The following is a 20773-nucleotide window of genomic DNA, read 5'->3' as shown; positions in this document are numbered from 1 at the left end:
TTGTTTTTATGTATTTATTTATAAACTAAAACACTAATTACTATTTGTTTATATTAATAAATCTATTTTCCAAAATAAAATATTAAAATTTTAAACACTATATTCTTAATTATTGGCTAAACAATAAACTCTATGGTTTAAGGATTTAGATTTAAGATTTAAAATTAAGAGTTTAGTATTTTTAAGATTTTATTTTTTTTTTAAATTTAATGTTTAATGTTTATGATTCAGGGTTTAAAATTTATCTAAAGTTTTAAAGTTTATCCAAAGGTTTAGAATTTAGTGTTTAAAATTTAAGATTTAGAATTAAATGTTTAAGATTTAGTGTTCTGATGAAGGGTTAAAAATATTTTAAAAATAAAACAGCTAATTACTACTATTTTTATTTATATTTATCTATTTATTTTAAAAACATAATATAACTTAGAAAATATTTTTTTTAAAAATATTGAATATGAAATAACAAAATCTTTTTGATAGGTAAATTTATAGGTAAATTCTAGAAATAGAAGTGAATCCAAAAAAACTTGAAAAAACTATTAATAGGGCATTTCTGAAAATAAATCTCAAAAAGGTATTTTTGAAATTGTGTTTGTTAGACACATGTGTCCATTATTGAAGTTACTCTCTCCCTCTCTTTATTCAAAAGGCCATGAAATTGGCCCAACTTATTTCACGTCTGTTTTGGTACATGGGGCTAAATTTGGAGCTAAACAACATGAGGAACCTTAGACAAAGACTCTCGAACCCTCTCTTCGCTAAATGATAAATCTATCAGTTCGCCTTTTAAATACTTGTCGTAAGAGGAAAGGTCAAAGTGGCCATGTCCACACATCGCCATTAGTATCACTTTTGCTTCTCCTGTTTCTTTGCATCGGAGAGCTTCTCTTATGGTTGCCGCAATGGCGTGAGTCGGTTCTGGCGCAGGTATTATCCCTTCTGTTCTCGCGAACTGAATAGCACCTGCAAGAAAATTCAACCAGAAAGTTGGGATTTACAGTCCAATGAAAAAAATATAATTGGGGTAAATATGTAAAATAAAAAAAAGAGTTAGTCATTGTGAACTTTTGATTAGGCGGGGAACTACCTTGGAAACACTCATTTTGAGGAATTGAGATTGCTTCCATGAAACCTTGTTCATAAACATGTGAGATCAACGGTGCCATCCCATGGTACCGTAATCCACCTGTTAAAAACAATAGATAAAATTACAAATTAGCCGAAAGGAAAACCAAGAACATGGATCAAGAACCAAAAAAATCAAGAATTCAAGAAGTCTTCAAGATTTTAAGAGTTAGTTATTACCGGAATGAATAGGATCAGGAATGAAGTCATGCCCTAAAGTATGCATCTTCATCAAAGGAGTCAATCCAGCTGTATCGCCAAAATCATAAGCATAAACACCTTTGGTCAAGGAAGGACAAGCCGAGGGCTCAACAGCTCTAATAACAGGGTTGATTTTGCCTTTGAGTTTCTCCCGGATATAAGGAAAACTCAAACCAGCAAAATTTGATCCTCCACCAGTACACCCTATGATCACATCAGGCGTTTCGCCAAAAGCTTCCATCTGCTTTTTGCATTCTTCTCCAATAACCGTCTGGTGTAACAACACATGATTCAATACACTCCCTAAACAGTATTTTGTATCCTCGTTTCTTGCTGCCACTTCAACAGCTTCTGAAATTGCAATGCCTAAACTTCCCGGGCTTGATGGATCGTCCTGAAGGATTCTTCTACCTGCTTCAGTGAGATCTGATGGTGACGGATGAACCTTTGCCCCCCAAGTTTGCATCATTAGCCTGCGATATGGCTTTTGATGGTATGAATTGGCCACTTGCCACACCTATAGCGTAAAAGAAACAAGTACTTAACAAGAAGGACCAAATTTTCAAGACATCACGGCAAGAATCAAATATTTTGTCTTACTTCACAATTAAGTCCAAATAGACTAGAAGCAAAGGCTAAAGAACTGCCCCATTGGCCAGCACCGGTTTCCGTTACAAGGTTCTTGACACCTTCTTTGGCATTGTAATAAGCTTGTGGAACTGCTGAGTTTGGTTTGTGTGAACCAGCTGGGCTGCCACCTTCATACTTGAAGTAAATCCTTGCAGGTGTCTGAAGGAGCTTCTCCAACCTCTTTGCCCTAAAATCAAAACAAGATACGTCATCTAAACTGATAGACTCAAATTTTATTTATTATAAAAAGGAGGAAAAAAGTCCTCTGTATTTATACTATTCCATTTCTTTCATTTATCACATTCAAGTACAATCATAAACAAAAGAAGAAGAAAAATGGATCAAGAACCTGATTAGAGGAGTTGGACGCCAAAGCTTATAGATTTCAAGAACTTCCTCAGGGATATCGATAAACCTCTCTAGAGTTGCTTCTTGTTTAATTATCTCATTAGGGAAAAGATGAGCTAAATCCTCTGGTTTGATGGGTTCGAAAGTCTTGGGATGCAATGGTGGAGGAGGCTTGACAGAAAGATCAGCAACAATGTTGTACCATTGACTTGGGATTTCAACAGATGAGCTATGGTTGGATCTCAAAGCTGCGTTTGCTCTTAAGCTAAATCCATTTGAAACTCTTGTTGCGTGTTTTGACTTTCTTTTCAGAGTTGAGTCATCACCTTATCAAAACAAAATCGATCTTGATAAATCAAAAGATGAACATGGAAGTTTGAGCTTCAACAACAACAATCAAATCCCATAAAAACAACAAGAAATCTTTTTGACAAACGATTTCATAATAAAATTACAATTACCTGTAAAGAAAAGTTTAGCTGAGGCTGACTTGGTGAATGGGTTTGGAGGCAGAAGCAATTGAGAAGCCATTTCTTGCAACTCTTATCAGTTCCAACTTCGAAGAGATAAGAAAATCTTGAGCTTTGAAGACTATGAGAGTGAGAGAAAATCTCATAGATGGTGGAGCATTTAAATAATAAAGAAGACTTCCCGGCACCCAAAGACTTACCAAGGGCATCATTATTAGATGGACTGGACTTTGTCCCTTCACTAAGGATTTTTTGTTTTTTTTGTTCAGTAGAAAGTAAGGGTCAGCCTTTAAATAAGGGTTTTTCCCTTCTCTTTCCTCCTCAATTCTCACATTTTCTCTCATAAGGGCTTTGCTAAGGAACATCAATAAAGATGGTCTAACGTCTTGAATGTTAACGGTGGGACCAGTCGAAACGCACATGTTAGGCTGATTATTTTATCACTTAAATTTGATCGATCGGAAAATTTTGGATATACATAAACTTTGAAGCAAAAAAAATAATAAAAATTAATATTCGTTAAAATCGAAATAAATCAAAAATATTAAAATTTTGAAAAGCAGATATTTACTCCGATCTGACAATATATAAATACATATATATATTAATTATTTTTAAAAATTTAAATGTATAAAATTATATAATTATTATTCTAACATATAATTTGATAAATTATATTCACATTATTACTTATATAAAAGTATTACATAAAAATAAAAAAATAAAAAAATTATGAAAATATTTTTTCTTAAGTTTTATGTTATTATAATTGTTAACTAAGTTTAAAAAATAAATATATAGATTCACTACTTCTTTTAATTTTTATTTTATATATCATGCAAAAATAATTTTACAAAACAAATTTTTATCAAGATTTTAAGAATATTTGTATTAATCAAAACAGATAAGATATAGGTAAGTATTCAAATATCCGCAAATATATATTTATTTTATGGATATCATTTTTCTGGATATCCGTATTTTTCTGAAAAAATTGAAAATTAGATATCTATAACTTATGAAACAAATCATAGATACCGTAAAAAATCTGAATATTCGATATGTGCTTAGATCTAGTCTTACTAAGGTATTGAATGTTAACTGCAGACCAGTCAAAACGCACATGTGAGATGTAATTTGGTTACCATTCAGCTTACACTTTAGTTATTAATTATTGAGAAATTACTTACAATAACACATATCTTTTAGATAAACACAAAGGCTCTAACTGGTGACCAAAGGAACAAAGGGGAATAGCTAATTCCTATTTATTCCTTAAACTTGACACCATTCATAAGGAATATGAATAATTAGTTCCTTTTTGTTCCTTAAATTGGATATCATTTATAAGGAATATTTTTTCTTCAATATTCCTTTGCATTCCCTTTAATTTAAGGAATCATAGAACAAATCTATTACTTATTAAATCCAAGGGGGAACAATAGGGAATATATATTCCTATTATTTTTTTCCTCTGCGTTCTATTCATAATCGTTCCCATTATTCCTTTAGTGGTCACCAGTTAGAGCCAAAATAAATACTACAATAACACATATCTTTTAGATAAACACAAAATAAATACATGGTATTACTTTACAAACACGTTCTTCATATAATTTTCGTTTGATTGTTACTTTACACTTTTGAAAAGTTAAATTTACTTCTTTATTTTACCAGTTTAATGTTTATACTAAAATGAATAAAATTTAAACTATATTACAGAAATATATTTTTTACATGTGTATTTAATTAAAAACATTTTTATAATTTATACTTTTAAAAAGAACTCACTCAAGATTACCCAATTTTAGTTTTGGTATTTTTAATAAGAATATTATCTTTATATTATTTATAAAGTACATAATAAAGATCAATAGTAAAATTTTGATATAAACATTAACATTTTTATTTTAAATAACAAACTTCAATTAAGTTTGTGTTAAAAACAATTAACACAACTATAATTGTTTTTAAATAAGATATTGGCAAAATCTCATTAATAGCATATTAATTTCATATTTTAAAATTTTTAAATATATTAGTATCTCGCAGTTACATTGTTCATTACATGTATCACGATTTTATATTTTATTTTGAACCGTCTATTCTAGAAGTAATAGATGACCGCTGTTATTCTATAATATGAATTACTCTTATACAAACCACAGTTAAACTTTACTATACCGCTAAATCTACTTGTTATACACCGTTCAATCCACTGTTGCCATTCATAACCAAAATATTATAAAAATTAAATTAAAAACATGTGCGGTCGACAATATAAATCAAATCATTAAACTGCACATCATTATAATATCTACTAGAGGTGGGCATTTTACCTAATACCCAAACCTGTATCCGAATCCGGCTGTAAAAGTCTAAACCGAAATCCAAACCAAAATAGCAAAATATCTGAACATGTATTGATTTAGGAGAGATTGGATATCTGAAGCTGAACGGATAATATCTGAACTCGAATGGATATCCAAATATAACCGAACATATGAATACTTACTTTTATATTTCTAATTTGCATCTCTCTTTTATTTAAAATAGTTATATTGATGTTACTTATAATTTAAAATAGATATTATCTACGTATAGCATGTGGTATTACTGTTATTATCTTGTCTGTCATATTTTTTATTTATTAATTCTTAAGTAATCATATCATTTGATTATCAAATTATATGTTATTGACCAACAATTTAACACTACAGATTCTTAGATCATATAAAAGTTTTTTTCTTTTTTGATAATCCAGGTAACTGAACTTCTCACTTATTCCGACTATTCCACCGCGTCCAACCAGAACTGGCGAAGAAGATTCTAGAGGCCAAACGGAAACCATGTTAAATCCACTGTGACCGGGGCTCGAACTCGTGATAGCAGGCACCTCAGTCGAATTTCCTTTACCACCAGACCACGAGGCCCGATTAGATCATATAAAAGTTTGCCGTAATCATTTATATATTATCATGTAACTAGTTTTTATACTAAAGTTTGTATAGTTATAAATGCATCGTTTGTACATTAAGTTAGAGTTGATTTATGTTGTTTTTTTACTTTAGTTGTTTATTTAAAAATATTTAGATGTTTTTTTTTATTAACTTGGGTAACCCAGGCCCATGGAGAGGCCCAAACTAATTTCCAAAGAGAGGTGCAGTCCACTGATAGATCTTTTTAACCCACCAAGAATCATAAACTTGAATGGTTCTATCAACCATAAAAATTTTATAATCAAAAACTTTAGTTTTTTTTGATGAATATGGAGACAAAGTGAAAGAGATATTGTTTTTAGTTCATAACAATTGAGAAAAAAGAAAGTGTAAATCGATTTGAGATACATTAAGAGCTATAAATTGGTTGTTTATAGTGGTTAGAGTATTGATGTTAATGGTAATCTTATAAATACTTGAAAATGATGAGGTAGAGTAAAAATGTCATTGTTGAACGAAAAAAAGTTAATGGCATTTTCGTGAATAATGTGAAATTGTGGAATGAAAAGGACAAAAGAAAAATCCTAAAAAAATATACGTTAGTTTTGTAGTTTTGAGTCAGTTTTGAAAAAGCCCATTAATAAATACTGTAAAGTGGGCCTATGTGTTACAAAAAACAAATGGGCCTGTAAAACGAAACAAACGCGCTTGTATAACTAACAGTTGGCCTCATTGGTGAGCCCCAAATAAAGAGATGTCGATTTCTCTTTCGTTCACCCCTTCTCTCACCCTCCCTCAACCACCGAGCCTTAGCCGCCGTAACGCCACCGCTCCCAGAAGACGGTTACCTTCTATCCGATGCGGCCCACGAGACAACCGCGGACCTCTTCTCAAAGGCCGGATCCTGAGCTCCGAAGCCATCCAATCGATCCAGTCCCTCAAGCGAGCCCACCGCACCGGCTCCATCTCCCTTAGCCTCCCTCCTCTCCGCCGTCTCCTGAAAGCCGACCTCCTCGCCGTCATCCGCGAGCTTCTCCGCCAGGACCACTGCACACTCGCCGTCCACGTCCTCTCCACCCTCCGCTCCGAGTATCCTCCTCTCGACCTCGCTCTCTACGCCGACGTCGTCAACGCGCTCGCGAGGAACGGCGAGAGGGAGGAGATAGACAGGCTCGTCGGAGAGATTGAGGGGATTGAGGGAGGTTACGAGAGTGATAAGGCGTTGGGGAAGCTGATAAGGGCGGTGATGGGAGCGGAGAGGAGAGAGGCGGCTGTGAGGGTATATGAGATGATGAGAGAGGGAGGGTGGGGGTCGGATTCGTGGGAAGCGGATGAGTATGTTGCGGAGGTTTTGAGTAAGGGGCTGAGGAGGTTAGGGGAGGAAGAACTTGCTGCTGAGGTGGCATCCACTCAAAGGTACTATTCCTTAATTGTTAGTACCCAAATTGGCATTGTGACGATAAAGGGTAGAGTTTGAGTGTTTTTTATTGGAAATGGAACAGAGGAAGGATACGTACGTGAGGGAGGGCTCAAGTGTGGACTGCCCTCGACTTCTTGTTAGGGGGCTTTGTTAAGACCAATTTCACCTAGATGGTACTTGAACCTCTCAAATCATACTCCCTCGGCTAGATGTTTCTTGAGCCTCGAAAGTGTTGATCAATTTTGGTCAGTGCCTCTGTCTATTTCCATGTTTGTTCCAGCAATTTCTCCTCGGTTAAGTTATTTCGATTTTACAAGGCTGTTAATAATGTGGCAGAGTCTTGGGCTAAGACCTTTTGTTTTCTTTTGTCATTACTACGTTTAAGCAATTGAATCGTTTTGTTGACCCAAATAGTGGATTTTTTTTGTATGTTTGCAACCCTGCCCAATATTTTTTTTGTCAACTTTCATTGCCACATGGGCTTTCGACATGAGTACAAAATTAGGTTTTTAAACGGAACCGTGATTGACACAAAATAAAATTACAAACTCATCAAACACGTGTAAGCTCTTCTGTAAACTGCTGCAACATGGCATGTTATTGTTACACAAGAGGGACACGAGGCATGATTTCCTTGTTCCGACTTCACCATCTTTGGCTCCTCTGCCGTTGTGACATTTCTTCACCATTGCAACACCCTTACGTCGTCTAAATTTTGTATTCTTAGTTGATACCTTTCGCTCTAGCCGGAACTAATTGATCGAAGCTGCCATGATTCATTATTAGTTAAACTGGGGGAAACTTGAGTTGAATTGAAGGAAGATTCTTTGTTGGACCGTTATCAACACCAACTCTACTGAATCTGCTTCTCTGAGACCAAAGAAACCCATCAAAACTCAACTTATCTCTAATCCGATAAGCTTTACCTTAACATTGATAGCGGCAGATCTCACTCGGTAAAGATTGATTCTCATAAAAGACGGTTCAGTTGGAAAGATAAATAAGACTTCTGAGAAAATAGTCAACATGTGAAAGCTGTGAAAGGCAAGAACTATAAAAAAAATCTAAATTTAATCGGGAATTTATTCTGCAACAGAAACAAAAATCGGACGTAGCCGAAGAGATGTCTGATCAAACGATCAGAAAACTAGACAAAACAAAAATAAGCATCAGAACAGAATCTTCCAGAAATAGATTGAACAAAAGTGTGATTTTATAAAAGAGAAACAGATTGTAAAAGTCTATTCGGTTAAAAAAAAAAAGTCTATTTGGTCTAGTGATTTGATTAAAAGTTTGTTAATGGATTCTACATTAAAAAGTCAAAATTTCAATTTTTGCAGAACACTATTACGTAGAGTATTGGAGAAAATGACTTATAAGAGATCTTCGTATGACGCGGAGAGAGTCAGTTTATAAGACATGTAGAACTATCGATTATATTATCACTTATGTGATATTTATAATAGTTCGTTTGCTTTTGACTAGAGAATCACACCTCGACACTATGGAGAAGAAGAGATGTCTCTAACAACCACATTAGATTTTCTTCAGATAGATAAAGCTCTTTTATTGAAGATCACTCTCTCACACCAACATCAACCACGACGGTCAGAAGTCAACATGAAAAATAACTTGAGAAAACGAGAGGAAAGAGATCAGAGAGTTTGGACCATTCAAGGCTTTTTATCGTTAAGATATCCACATTCTCATTGGTGAGAATCAGTATTCGATCCAATATTTTTTTTATAAAATAAATGAACTATTTAAATTGAAATATTATTTAAAAAGATTACTATAAAATATATTGAATTCTAAATTTAAAGAAACTATAAAATTGTCAAGTTTTATATAAGAATTGTTTTTTAAAATATGAATTTGGGAGACTCAAATAATAAAATAAATTAAATTTGTAAGACAAATTAAAAAAAAAAAGAAATCAAAACTATACTATGGATAGCTAGTTCAAGAGAATATATTGGAGTTCTAGCTCTCGTTCAAAATAAACTAAAACTACAAAACGATACAAAGATGGGTTTGGAGGCCAAAAGAAATTTTACTGAGTGAGCTGTTGCAGCTAAATTCAAATAGCTTAAGAATAAATCTACTGTTATTTAAAGGTGTCAACTGTCAACCGACACTTATTCTTTAATTCGCTCCACTTCTCGTAAGAACCTGAACAATTATTGCAGTAGTAGTGATCTTGAGTGTCTTTCCTGAACTTGCTTGGTGTCTGTAATTGGAGGAGCTACGACAACAAGGACATGAGTAAAAAAAAATTCATCTTCCTAATTGTGATAAGTATGGGCTAGACAATGCTAGTTTTCCAAAAATATATAAAGCCTTAATTTCCAAAACTACTTACATAAATTTTGTGTGTGCTATTTACATCTGATTTTTTTGTTAATCCACCAGAAAAACAGCATTGACGATTAGTCCAATTTATGGGGGTTTTACGGAAATCCAAAACATAGTTTCATCTTCGTATGATCAAGTAAAAGTAAATTTTGCCAAAAGAAATCAAATCCAAAATCGACAAGTATATGTTTTATTCCAATTCATATGTAACACTTCGTGTGTGATGAATCTACAAATATATTTGAAGATCGTGGTGTCACTATGTGAAAGCAATCCAGAAGTATTAATAGTAGGGCAACACTCGCTTCAGTTATAGGTCTCATAGTATGACAAAAAATATTTTCTTATATATTTGTAGATGGATGATTAAAAATTAAAAATAACAGCTGATTGTAACTTTTTTAATGAAACTAGAAATTAAGAAATGTTTTGTGAGAAAATTATTGTATTGGAAGAAGAAACCAGATGAATCAATGATTTCAAATACTAAAAACAATTCAAACAGTATATATTACAAAATTAAGTGGAACAAGTGCAGATCAAAAAATTAAAAATTTATTATAGTGTTTGAATAGGAAAACAATACAATAACAAGAAGTGCATTGGATTGGGAGCTATACTCTTGCTTGTTGGTTAATCCGTGCAAAACAAGAAGTGCATTGGATTGGGAGCTTTAAAATGTTGTTTCTTGTTCTAGTTTGATCTATTAACTTCATGCTATCCATGTTTGGAAGCTTGGATTTAATTCTTAGGTTTTTAGGGATTTTTTTAAACTTTTTGCGGTCCCTAAAAATCAAACCGGCTGTCAAAGCAGGCTGTGGCTGCAAGCTTCTTGTAACCAAATCATCATTCATAGTAATGACATTTACCATTTAGCAAAAAACAATACAATAACATGTGTCCTGCATATGAGTTTTTATGTTTTGTAAAAGCTATTTACGTTTTGTGAAGTGCCAAAAATGAAAAGCAGTAAAACTGCATAAAGTGTAAACTTTTTGTCTTCTTCAGCATAAAAACAGTCTATTCGCCTATTCCACTATTTTTCTTGCCAATAGGTAATTTCCTATGAAATAAATTAATTCTAAAAATATTGATTCATAATCATCTATATAGCTGTATATATATATATATATATATATGTGAAAATATAAAATGTTTCATATTTTAATTCACATATTAAAAGCAAGGGATATACTATTCAATAGATGAATTATCTAATCCAAATTAAATCAAAAATATTCATTTGTTTTTTATAAATAAAAAACAACATATATTATTCATGAAATTCATTCATTATGTTTTTGACAAAAAACAAACACAAACATACTATTCTCTTCCTTTTTGTCAAATCCATTTACTTTTTTTCATTATATTTATGTAAAATATATTAGTAACTGTAAATATAGTATATTTAACTAAAAGTTTTTTATCTATAGTATATTTATAGTTTCTATCTATTGAAAGAGTTGGTAAAATTGTATTAACTGAAAGCGGAATGTAATGATTTGATTCATAAATATTTAAAATATAAGTATACATATACAAATATTTCTATTTTTTGGTTCAGTGTAAGAAGATTTAAATAATGTTAAAAGTTGATATATGGTGTTTTTCACATCATGTATATATGTTTTCATTTGTTTCAAGTCAGTAATTCGTGTCAGTCTAGTCCTTTTTGACCTTTTACAGGTTTGGAGTTAGTAGAAAAAAGAAGAGAAGGTGCCTGATGAAAAGAAGTCCTTTTGGAGCATTCATGCGGAGAACACTCAAGAGAACAGTCCCGAGACTGTTCTCTCGCAAACGGAACAAGCAGACGGAGTGATCCGGAGATTGTTCCAGACGAATATGGAAACTCCTATTTCGGGAATAAAACCCTGTTGCCCTAATCTCTTTTCTTTTGATTGGCGCCTCCATATAAAAATGCCATCTATCTTTTTACTATTTTTCTACGCTAGTTTTACAAGAGAACACTGAATATTTTGCGATCTGCAACTTGTAAGGGAGAAGAATCCATCCTCTCATAGAGAAGATCATCTGAACCCTATTGTTTCATACTCTGTTCTTATGCAATTTTATTCAGGATTTATGTATTTGTTTATGTGCATCATGATCGAGTAGTGACCTTGCTCGCCTAGGGGTTTTAGGGTGTTGAGACATGAGCTAAACATAGATAATCGATCCATAATTGTTCTTCATTCATACTGTTCTTACTGCTTTCATTAACCTGATCACTTGATGTTAGATCACTAGTTCATCGCCTAGTTAACCGCTTAGGATGATAACTTGATATGTATTGAATGAGCTTAGTATCCCTAATCAGCGAAAGTAGATATTAGGGTGGTAAGTGAACTGATCGGACCTGTTCTCTAAAGCTTGCAATTGATCCTCATCCCAACGACAGTTAGGTGGTGAGATCGATCTGCAAAGCGATCACTGCCACGACAGTGGAGTGTTCCAGCTGAGTGATCCGAGTTCTAGAAAGCACTTCGTCGCGCTTGAATAATTGTTTGGCTCCAATTCAACACCCAATAAATTACCCTAGGCTAGCTCTTGTTTAATTGAATCTATCTCGTGTTTTATTTGCTTGTTTACTATCGTCTCTTTCAACCAAAACCATATCTTCTATGATTTCGAAACTCATAGAACTAGAGTGTAGACTGGTCCTCTGGATTTGAATCTCAAGTACTACAATTGCAACTGTTAACTTGGCAGTAGCAATGATTCATTTTTAGTGTATCAAAAGTATACTTATAAATGTTATTAAATATTTTTTTAAAAATATTCATCTATTTTTTTTTTGTCAATAAAAATATTCATCTATAAATTGATATGATTTTATATATAAAAATAAATATTTATTGTTTTTATCTATAATGTATACATGTAAATTAAATATATAATATTAGATATATATATATATATATATACATATACACTAATTAGAAGAATATATTTTACATTTTAATTCACAAGTAAAGCAGAATGAAGAAATTATATATATATATATATATATATATATATGTATATATGAGTTTATTTTTTAAGAAACAATAATAAGTATTTTAAAATATTTTTGTAATAATCAAAGACGTTAAGTAAAAAATGATAGTGACACTGGTCTCCAAAGAGAAGTATTATAAACGTGAAAAATGTAACATTAATATTACACACACCAAATTTAACAGACATACGTAAAAGTAAATCATGTAGAATCCATCGTCACTGTACACTCATAGTAACTTCTGTTTTTTACCTCTATATACATGAACATTTGTATTCAGGCCCGACCCAAATAGTAATAAGACTTTGTGCCCAATTAAAATTTTTTTTCTCCAACTTTAGCTATATTGCAGTAACTATAAAAATTAGGATCCTAATATTTATACTTTTTTGAAAAATAAGACCCTAATTTTTAAAGGAAAAACAAAGGATCCTGTGCAAATGTGCCTTGAGCACATGTGCTAAGACGGCACTGTTTGTATTCAATGAAACACACACCATGTCTTCTTCCTCTTATAACATATTACTAGATTTTGATCCGCGCTTTCAAAGCGCGGATTTATTTTCCTTTATTTTTTCTTTTAAATTGACAAATATTTAGTAAATATCATATTTTTGTATATTTGTTTTTTTTATAAAAGATTTAAGTTTTTTTTTTATCGTGTTTCATTTTAAAAGAGTATAGGCCAGAGCACAATATCCGGACCCGAAGAACCAACCCGAAATCGACCCGAAAATCAGGATTCCGAACCCGATCAGACCCGGGATAAATATCCGAATGAGTTCTAAATTGCTATATCCGAAGAATCGGTCCCGAATCCGACCCGAACCGAGAACGAAATGAGTACCCGAAGATATCTAAAATATATCTAATATATATATGTTATAATTATATTTATAATTATTTTAATTTTTAAATTGATATTATAAGTTAATTATAGTAGTTATTTTCGGTACTTTTGAGTATTTTTGGATAAAATATGATAGTTTGGATAAAAGTTTACCCAAAAAACTATATAAAATGTATATTTTTGGTTACTTTTGAATAATTTGGATACAAAAATTTGAACCGAATCAGATACTTTGGTTACTTTGAGTACAAATAACTGACCCGTTAGATACTTTGGTTATTTGGTTATTTTGGAGGTTCTTATGCATGAGAACCGAACCCACCCGGACCCAGAAATATCCGACTCGAACCTGACCCAAAATTTTATAATACCCGAATGTGGTTTAATTTCAAAACCCAAAAAACTCGATATCCGAAAGAACCGATCCGTACCCAAATGGGTATCCAAACGTCCAGGTCTATTGAGTATTTATGTTTAGAAAATTAAACTTTATTTTTAATGAATTAAGTTAGTATAACTCTGATATATTAATTTTATTATGTGGTTAATTTTTTAATAAAAAATTATATACTTTTAATAAAGATTTATACTTTTCAATGAAAAAATCAAAATTTTTTTTATGAATGCTTAAATTATATTAAAAAGAAAAAACATAATAATTAAGTTATTAATTTTTGTTCACTACACAAAATATAAATAATGGTTGAAAATAAATTATTTGAATTTGGAGAAAAAATAAGAATTGGATGTGATTTCTTAATCGGCCCAAATGGTCCAAGAGAGATGATGTGTGCAGTGGGCTGGATCCAAAAAATAATACAATAAAATGTATTATTAATATTACTTGATTGCCCTTAATAAAATAATCAATGTTAGTTAAAGAAATGGTAGATTTAGGTAAAAAACACAATAGAATCCTGCTTTAATAGTATAAATCTTTCGTTATTATCAGTATTATTTCTCTTTTGTGTGGATACAAAATTATTATCAGTATTATTTCTCTTTTGTGTGGATACAAAAATTTATCCTTATATAAATTTTCTGATGCTATAAAATTATAAATTATTTTATAACAGACCTATTATTATCTTGTTACACCATTTTAAACACAATACATGGAACATGCATGTAGTTAAAAAAACAGAAAGCAAACAAATAGTCAACTCTGAAGAGTTGTACTTGTGACGCGTGACATGTGAGTCAGTGGTTCAAACAAACTCATAAAAATATCTAAAAAAGCGAACGAAAACCACTAATTAAAAAAAAATACTTTGTTTACTCATTTCGTCCCAAAAACGTAATTTTCATTTCCTCCTAAAACACTCACTTATCATCCTCCTCCCTACCACAATCATCTTACGGTGGTCTGCGCAACGCAAATAGAGGCTCACCTTTCTTCTTCTTCTTTTCTTCTCTCCCAAGGTAAACCCCTTCACTTTCTTCGATTGTAATTGTGGTTCTTCCCGATGGTTCCTCTCTCGACTTTGTAATCTTAAATATCTGTCGGAAAGAGAAGCGATTTCTTATTTCTAAGAACTGGGTTTGGACCGTTTGGTACTCGTTGCTCTAATCGTAATAATAATAAAGTTATGCCCTTTTGTTGTTTGATTAAATGCCCAAGTGAGATATTACTTCATCACAGCCTTTCTTGAATCCAATATAGGCTTTTGGATTCTCCAAACTTCAAATTGGTTTGTAACTTGCCCTTCTCATATTTCTGGTAAAAAAAATCTAATCTTTTTGTACATGTTACTCTAAATACACAGATTTGAATTTATAATGGCGCTGTTCCCTCTTCACCATGAATTCCCCTGTAAAGATCATGTCTTTCAGCATGGGACTTCAACAGGACAACTGTTTTCCTCTGCAAGGACCTTCCCATGTCCGGCTTTCGACGTGTTGATGAAGGCAGCTGTTACCAGCAGTTGCACTAGTGGTCTGAAACATAGCACAACCGCTCTGGGGAGGGATTGTAGGGTGAAGAAGAGTTATATGAGATCGATCCCTTATTGTCTTTCATCAAGAGGAAAGCTATGCTTGGTTAGGGCGTCATCAGAGTCCGAGAACATCAATGAGAGACTTAAGTTGTTAGATTCTTATTTTGGGAAACTTCAAGGCGGCGATGAGAAGCAGCCCTCTATCTCAACAGGTGGCCAGAAAGCTAAACTCAATGCAGAGACGGAGTTAGAATCTTTGAGGGTTTATCTTGAGAAACAACAAAAAGGTATAAGAATAATAACAAGACCTTCTTGAAACACCTGTTTTGTTCTTTTATCTTGTTAATATGCACTTACTTTATTGTTTCTTTGACCAACCAGAAGGAGGTTCAGCAGCAAGCAAACTGAAAAAGGCTGATATCAAAAGTAATAATAATAATAATAGTCCTTTCCAGCAGCTGGATGATGATGAGGAGGATCAAGGAGAAGATACGTTGAACTTCTATACTGTGTAAAAACTCTTCTTAATCACACTTCTTCTTAGATGTAACACATGTTCTTGTTATTGCTTAAAACATTCTCTATCTTTTTTTTTTAACGCAGGAGTATATTAGCAGCCATAAACGTCGGAGTGTGTCTGTTTGAAGCAGCGGCTCCAGTGAGGAATAACGAAATGGGACTCTTATCGCTTCCTTTGCTCTATGGAGCAAAGATAAACGATCTAATCGTGGCTGGAGAATGGTGGAGGCTCGTCACACCCATGTTTCTGGTACAAGACCAACATATTGGGTCTGTTCTCCCATTCTTACTGTATCAGAAACACACTTGACAGGAACAGCTATTGAACAGAATCTTGTCACACTCTTCACTCTTGATGGCTTGGTTTCATGTTTTTGTCTCTGAAACACATACTTCTTACACACTTTTGCAGCACTCTGGAATCCCTCACGTAGCACTTAGCTCATGGGCTCTGCTTACCTTTGGACCAAAAGTGTGCCGTGACTATGGGATATTCACGTTTTGTCTGATTTACATTCTCGGAGGAGTCTCTGGTAATTTCATGAGCTTTCTTCTTACACCAGATCCTACCGTTGGTGGAACTGTAAGTTGAACTTTTTACTTTCCACCAAATTGCACCGTTAAGAATGTTAAATCATGTAAACTGGTTGATGCAGGGACCAGCATTTGCGTTAATAGGAGCTTGGCTTGTGGACCAATCTCAGAACAAGGAGATGATCAAAAGAGATGAGTATGAGGACTTGTTTAATAAGGCCATTGTAATGACAGGGCTTGGTCTCATATTAAGCCATTTCGGTCCTATAGATGATTGGTAAGCTTCCAATATTTCATCTTATCAGAAAAAGGTACTGTGTTTTTTGGTTCTAACATGTGAGTCATGACAGGACAAATCTGGGAGCACTTGTAGCTGGGATCGTGTACGGGTACTTCACTTGTCCAGTGCTTCAATTTGGAAGAGGAAGTGAAAGACCAGAAGGGATTGTGACTGTTGGACAGGAGAAACAGAATAGTGGTGATCCATGTAAATCGCTTCTTGTGTTCGTAGTCTTTGTTGCGGTTCTTGTGACTTGTGTGCTAGTCCTTGGGGATGGACCGTTGGACTTCCCTACTTATGATGATGTTGTCTACTCTCTCATTTAGAGTAGCATCATCGAGACAACAACTATTAGGTACTTGTGTGTGTGGTTACGTGTGTAATTGACAAGTTAAATATCTGTATTGGTTAACAATGGAGGGAGTGCTCTTTGGTTTGGGGTATAGCACAATGAGAAAACTATACTAAACTATTCTCACGTTTTAGTTTATATATATCTCAAGGTTATCTATTATTTTGATGCAATTATGTAGAGAGAGGCACATCTTCAAACGAGATAAGCTATGATAAGATTTTTAAAATATAGCATAAACATACCAACTCCCATGAACATAAACATAAAACTTGTCAACTGCACCGGAGAAGCCAGGTCATATCATATAAAAGTAAATGAGAAAAAAAAAAAGATGGGGTCTCTGAGTTTAGGAGAGAGGAGGAATGGAATTGATATATTTCTTCTTCCACTATTGTTCTTCAAACTCGTGCATGTGATCTAGAAGATAGTTAGCTGCAAGTTCTTCGTTCTTGTTGCACGCAAAGAACACTTCCAAGACCATCGCACGATCAAACCCCATCGCTTCGAGCTGTGCAACCAAAACAAACTATTATCAAAATCATAATTTCAATACTTTCAATAATCCAATCAGATTTGAACACAAATGACTAAAAGATGAAGATCCTCCATTGACACAGACTACAGTTCTAGTACAAATTCAAAGGAAAAAAAGAGGAACAAACCCGTTCAATGGCTTCACGCTCTTCAGGTGTGACGGTAACAGCTTGTGGCATGGCTGCTTCCAACTGTTCCATGGCGTTCCTGCAGGTTGTATTGGTAAAAGTAAATGAAAAAATCAGTTTTCAGGACAGAAAAATAAATGAAAATGTATGAGACAACAAACTCACTCTTCTCCCTCGACAGGTTCATTTATCAAGCGTAGGAAGTCGCCCTGGTGCTCTTGAATTAGACGCACAAGCTGCGGGTTTTGTTTACCAAGCTCCTGAAGCATAGGCTGCATAACAAAACATTGTGAGCTGAATATGATTGTGTGATTAAAAAGCCTATTAGGAATTGTGTAATAGGTGAATAAAATGTACCTGTAGAATCTGAGGGTTCGCTTGTACCATTCCTCGTAGGGCTTGGAACTGTAGCATTGGAAAACAAATTGCGATTATCATAAGAGGAACGATGAGGAGTCCTTTACTCTAATAATGGAGAAGAATGTGAAGATACCTGTTGACTGTTACGCAGGAAATCAAGATTACCAGCTCCAGTACCAGCGTCTGCAGCGGGCATGCCCTGAGTGAAGACAGATAAGAGTGAACGTCAGATAAGAGTTAAAATTGGTTAATTATATGGTTACTATGAGACTTTTTTTGTTAAGTCTACCTGAGGGAACAGGTCTAATGGATTTGCGTTTGGACCACCAGTTGCAGGAACTTGAGCAGCTTCTTGTTGGGTCTGTGCTAGAGGATTTGCAGCCTGTCCACCCGTAGCTGGGGCTTGAGGGGCTGGCGGGATTTCAGCTTGAGCAGGGATTCCCTGAAGGGTATCAAACAAAAGATCAACAGACAGATCAAAGGATACTGTAGTTAGGACAAACGAAAAAGGTAAATATAAAACAAGAAGTGGAATGAGACATACTGAGTAGAGATATTCAACAGCTCTTTCAGGGTTGTTAAATGCGGCTCTCAGGGCTCGGGTAACAGTGTCACGGTCCCAACTACCTCCACCCATGTCAAGAATATGCTGAACAGTGGACTCTAGATGATTTCCAGCAACAAGGTTTGACGCTGCTTGACCATACACATCTGTCTGCGTCCTGTTCAACCCCCACAGAAAAAAGGGAACAGAAGTTATTTGATAATCAAACAATGAATGAAAAACAGAATACGAAAGTGAATATTTTGCAGTTCTGATAAGTGCTTACGAAGTAGCAGCAGCAGTAGGTGCTGCAACGGTTGCAGCTACACTTGTAGGTTCTGGACTGCAAAACGCAAGCAATAATACAACAAATTAGCAAAGCGGCGTATAGAGGGATTCATCAACAGATTGGGTTCAACCAAAGTGAGAAGAAGGCTTTGAACTCACACTGAGACAGTTGGAGCAGCCACCTGAGGTGTAGCTACTGTCTGTGCAGGCTGAGCCTAAAAAAGACCAAAGCAATTCAATTAGAAAAAGTAAGAAATGTGATCTCTATGATATACCACTTAGTTTCTTTTTCACTTGCAAATAGAGAGCCTTAAACACAAGAGTAAACCATAGCCAAATACATTAAAAAAACAAAAACTTTATTAACCTGAGGTGCAGGTGCAGGTGCAGATGCAGTTGATGGCCCGCTTGAAGAAACCTTGGCCTAAGTAAAAATAAAACACAATCGTAGAACGAGTTAGCATCCAGAAACTACTATAACTACCAAAACATAAACAAAAACGAAAAAAAAAGATGACACCTTAGACAACATGATGACAATGAAACTGTTCTCAACAACGTTGTTCTGTTCCAATGTAGTCTCATCCTTGAGAACTTTTCCTTGGTGGATTAGCATCTGCTGAGCAGCCGGGTATTGCGCACCTTGATGAGTTTCTATTCTTCTTTTAGTTTCAGAGATCTGTCACAACCCCCCAATTGTTAAATACAAACCTTACGCATGTTTCCATGACATAATACATATCGAGTCTTAGATTCAAGTACTATACACACTAAAAACAATTAACATAGAGTCATTACTATCAAGACTCACAAAGAAACCCTAATTTTGGAATCCGAACGGAACAACGAATTATCATCCCAAAAAAAACAACAGAATATCAAATCAGAGTCGTGAGATTCACTATTCCAAACCCTAATTCCACCAAGATAAGAATCAGACCTAATAAACAGTTCAACGCGAGAGACCATCGAATAGGGGGATTAGGGTTTACCGTATCCGCCGGATTCACTTCGATCTCGAAGTTGGTCCCCTTGAGAGTCTTGACGAAGATCTTCATCGTATCGTTTAGGAGGAAAACTTGAGAGAAGAGAGAAGGTTGAGAGAAGCAAAGTATAGAGAGAGACCGCTTTTGTGGGCGTCTTGAGTCGGCTTTATATATATCGAACTATTAACAAGTGTTAATGGCTGATAGCCTACCCGCAAGCCTATATACTACCTTTGGTGTGTAAAGATCATGTGGAGATGAAGAAACAATCATGGCTTCTGAACCGTTGGATTGGAAAGGGAGTATAGGAATTAAGTGGACGTGCGTACAGGTGATTATAATCTTCCTCGGAATCAACTCAATTAGTGCTTGGGTTTGGGATTTTTAGATATTGGCATGCGAAATTTACTCCACAGAGTTAATTGTAAAAAAAGGAAAATTTTTAGGATAGCCTTAAAAATATTTTGTCATAAAAATATATATTTTAAGATAATCAAAATATTTGAAAATAGGATAATTCTTTCAAATAATGCATTTTCAGTTTTTGTTTTGTTTTTCACAAAAAAAACTCCAAAGGAAAAAATGATCTAATATATTTCACTAAATAGAAAAAAAACTCTTATACACTAGATATATAAAAATAAATAAAATAAAAAGTTATAGTTTTGAATTTATATGTTTTTAAATTTGAAATTTTTATTTTTGTTCAATTTTTTCAAATTTTTGAAATTCGAATATAATTTATGAAACTATTTTAAATTTTTTATTGTTAAACTTTTAATATTTATTTTTTTTATTTTAAAAATTTTAAACTCTACCTCAAAACTTCATCATTTAATTTTAAACCTTAAGATCCAGATTAGGTAACTCTAAATGTATAAGTATATATTTATATTTTTAATAAAACAATTTAGTCATTTTGATCCTTATAGATTATATTTGTGACAAAAAAAAATTTAGTGTTATCTA

At 33.7% G+C, this 20773-nt stretch overlaps 4 protein-coding genes across 7 annotated transcripts; 2 read left to right on the top strand and 2 right to left on the bottom strand.

Moving 5' to 3' along the window:
* Positions 1 to 612: 612 nt before the first annotated feature.
* Positions 613 to 2955, bottom strand: LOC108848641 (uncharacterized). Its single transcript, XM_018622059.2, has 6 exons — positions 2766 to 2955; positions 2306 to 2630; positions 1927 to 2143; positions 1306 to 1843; positions 1088 to 1186; positions 613 to 963 (listed from the first exon to the last, which is right to left on the bottom strand). The coding sequence occupies exons 1-6, from the start codon at positions 2833 to 2835 to the stop codon at positions 710 to 712; spliced, it is 1503 nt and encodes a 500-aa protein (XP_018477561.1). The 5' UTR covers positions 2836 to 2955; the 3' UTR covers positions 613 to 709.
* Positions 2956 to 6443: 3488 nt separating this feature from the next.
* Positions 6444 to 7544, top strand: LOC108848939 (protein THYLAKOID ASSEMBLY 8, chloroplastic). Its single transcript, XM_018622409.2, has 2 exons — positions 6444 to 7129; positions 7216 to 7544. Exons 1-2 carry the CDS (start codon positions 6468 to 6470, stop codon positions 7232 to 7234), a joined length of 681 nt encoding a protein of 226 aa, XP_018477911.1. The 5' UTR covers positions 6444 to 6467; the 3' UTR covers positions 7235 to 7544.
* Positions 7545 to 14604: 7060 nt separating this feature from the next.
* Positions 14605 to 17123, top strand: LOC108854870 (RHOMBOID-like protein 9, chloroplastic). 3 transcript variants are annotated; one of them, XM_018628539.2, is made up of 7 exons: positions 14605 to 14761; positions 15106 to 15563; positions 15661 to 15787; positions 15880 to 16045; positions 16208 to 16378; positions 16452 to 16606; positions 16680 to 17123. In XM_018628539.2, the coding sequence occupies exons 2-7, from the start codon at positions 15119 to 15121 to the stop codon at positions 16933 to 16935; spliced, it is 1320 nt and encodes a 439-aa protein (XP_018484041.1). In that variant the 5' UTR covers positions 14605 to 14761; positions 15106 to 15118; the 3' UTR covers positions 16936 to 17123. The 3 variants fall into 3 exon arrangements, with proteins under 3 accessions (XP_018484041.1, XP_018484038.1, XP_018484039.1); XM_018628536.2 differs by having other exon boundaries at positions 15658 to 15787; XM_018628537.2 differs by lacking the exon at positions 14605 to 14761 and adding an exon at positions 14787 to 15030 and having other exon boundaries at positions 15658 to 15787.
* Positions 17124 to 17153: 30 nt separating this feature from the next.
* On the bottom strand, positions 17154 to 19998 carry LOC108854871 (ubiquitin receptor RAD23d). Of its 2 annotated transcripts, none has more exons than XM_057008701.1 (12): positions 19811 to 19998; positions 19339 to 19497; positions 19186 to 19242; positions 18978 to 19027; positions 18817 to 18873; positions 18531 to 18708; positions 18276 to 18428; positions 18120 to 18185; positions 17984 to 18031; positions 17792 to 17898; positions 17627 to 17705; positions 17154 to 17472 (listed from the first exon to the last, which is right to left on the bottom strand). In XM_057008701.1, exons 1-12 carry the CDS (start codon positions 19874 to 19876, stop codon positions 17353 to 17355), a joined length of 1140 nt encoding a protein of 379 aa, XP_056864681.1. In that variant the 5' UTR covers positions 19877 to 19998; the 3' UTR covers positions 17154 to 17352. The 2 variants fall into 2 exon arrangements, with proteins under 2 accessions (XP_056864681.1, XP_018484042.1); XM_018628540.2 differs by having other exon boundaries at positions 18978 to 19033; positions 19811 to 19997.
* Positions 19999 to 20773: the final 775 nt, after the last annotated feature.

Source organism: Raphanus sativus, chromosome 4 (assembly GCF_000801105.2).
Source record: "Raphanus sativus cultivar WK10039 chromosome 4, ASM80110v3, whole genome shotgun sequence".
In the NCBI taxonomy this organism is placed as follows: Eukaryota; Viridiplantae; Streptophyta; class Magnoliopsida; order Brassicales; family Brassicaceae; genus Raphanus; species Raphanus sativus.
Note: the sequence above shows the minus strand (reverse complement) of the source record. Positions and strands in the feature narration are given on the sequence as shown.

Excerpts from the sequence above, each read along its gene's own strand:
- LOC108848641 (XM_018622059.2), bottom strand. The coding sequence starts at position 2,835 with ATGGCTTCTCAATTGCTTCTGCCTCCAAACCCATTCACCAAGTCAGCC. Across the intron at positions 1,844-1,926 it reads TATTTGGACTTAATTGTGAA|GTGTGGCAAGTGGCCAATTC; the intron begins GTAAGACAAAAT and ends TTTACGCTATAG. Across the intron at positions 1,187-1,305 it reads TCCTGATCCTATTCATTCCG|GTGGATTACGGTACCATGGG; the intron begins GTAATAACTAAC and ends TGTTTTTAACAG.
- LOC108848939 (XM_018622409.2), top strand. The coding sequence starts at position 6,468 with ATGTCGATTTCTCTTTCGTTCACCCCTTCTCTCACCCTCCCTCAACCA.
- LOC108854870 (XM_018628536.2), top strand. The coding sequence starts at position 15,119 with ATGGCGCTGTTCCCTCTTCACCATGAATTCCCCTGTAAAGATCATGTC. Across the intron at positions 16,379-16,451 it reads ATCCTACCGTTGGTGGAACT|GGACCAGCATTTGCGTTAAT; the intron begins GTAAGTTGAACT and ends TGGTTGATGCAG. Across the intron at positions 16,607-16,679 it reads TTCGGTCCTATAGATGATTG|GACAAATCTGGGAGCACTTG; the intron begins GTAAGCTTCCAA and ends GAGTCATGACAG.
- LOC108854871 (XM_018628540.2), bottom strand. The coding sequence starts at position 19,876 with ATGAAGATCTTCGTCAAGACTCTCAAGGGGACCAACTTCGAGATCGAA. Across the intron at positions 18,709-18,816 it reads CCTACTGCTGCTGCTACTTC|GACGCAGACAGATGTGTATG; the intron begins GTAAGCACTTAT and ends GGGGTTGAACAG. Across the intron at positions 17,899-17,983 it reads CGAACCCTCAGATTCTACAG|CCTATGCTTCAGGAGCTTGG; the intron begins GTACATTTTATT and ends TTTGTTATGCAG.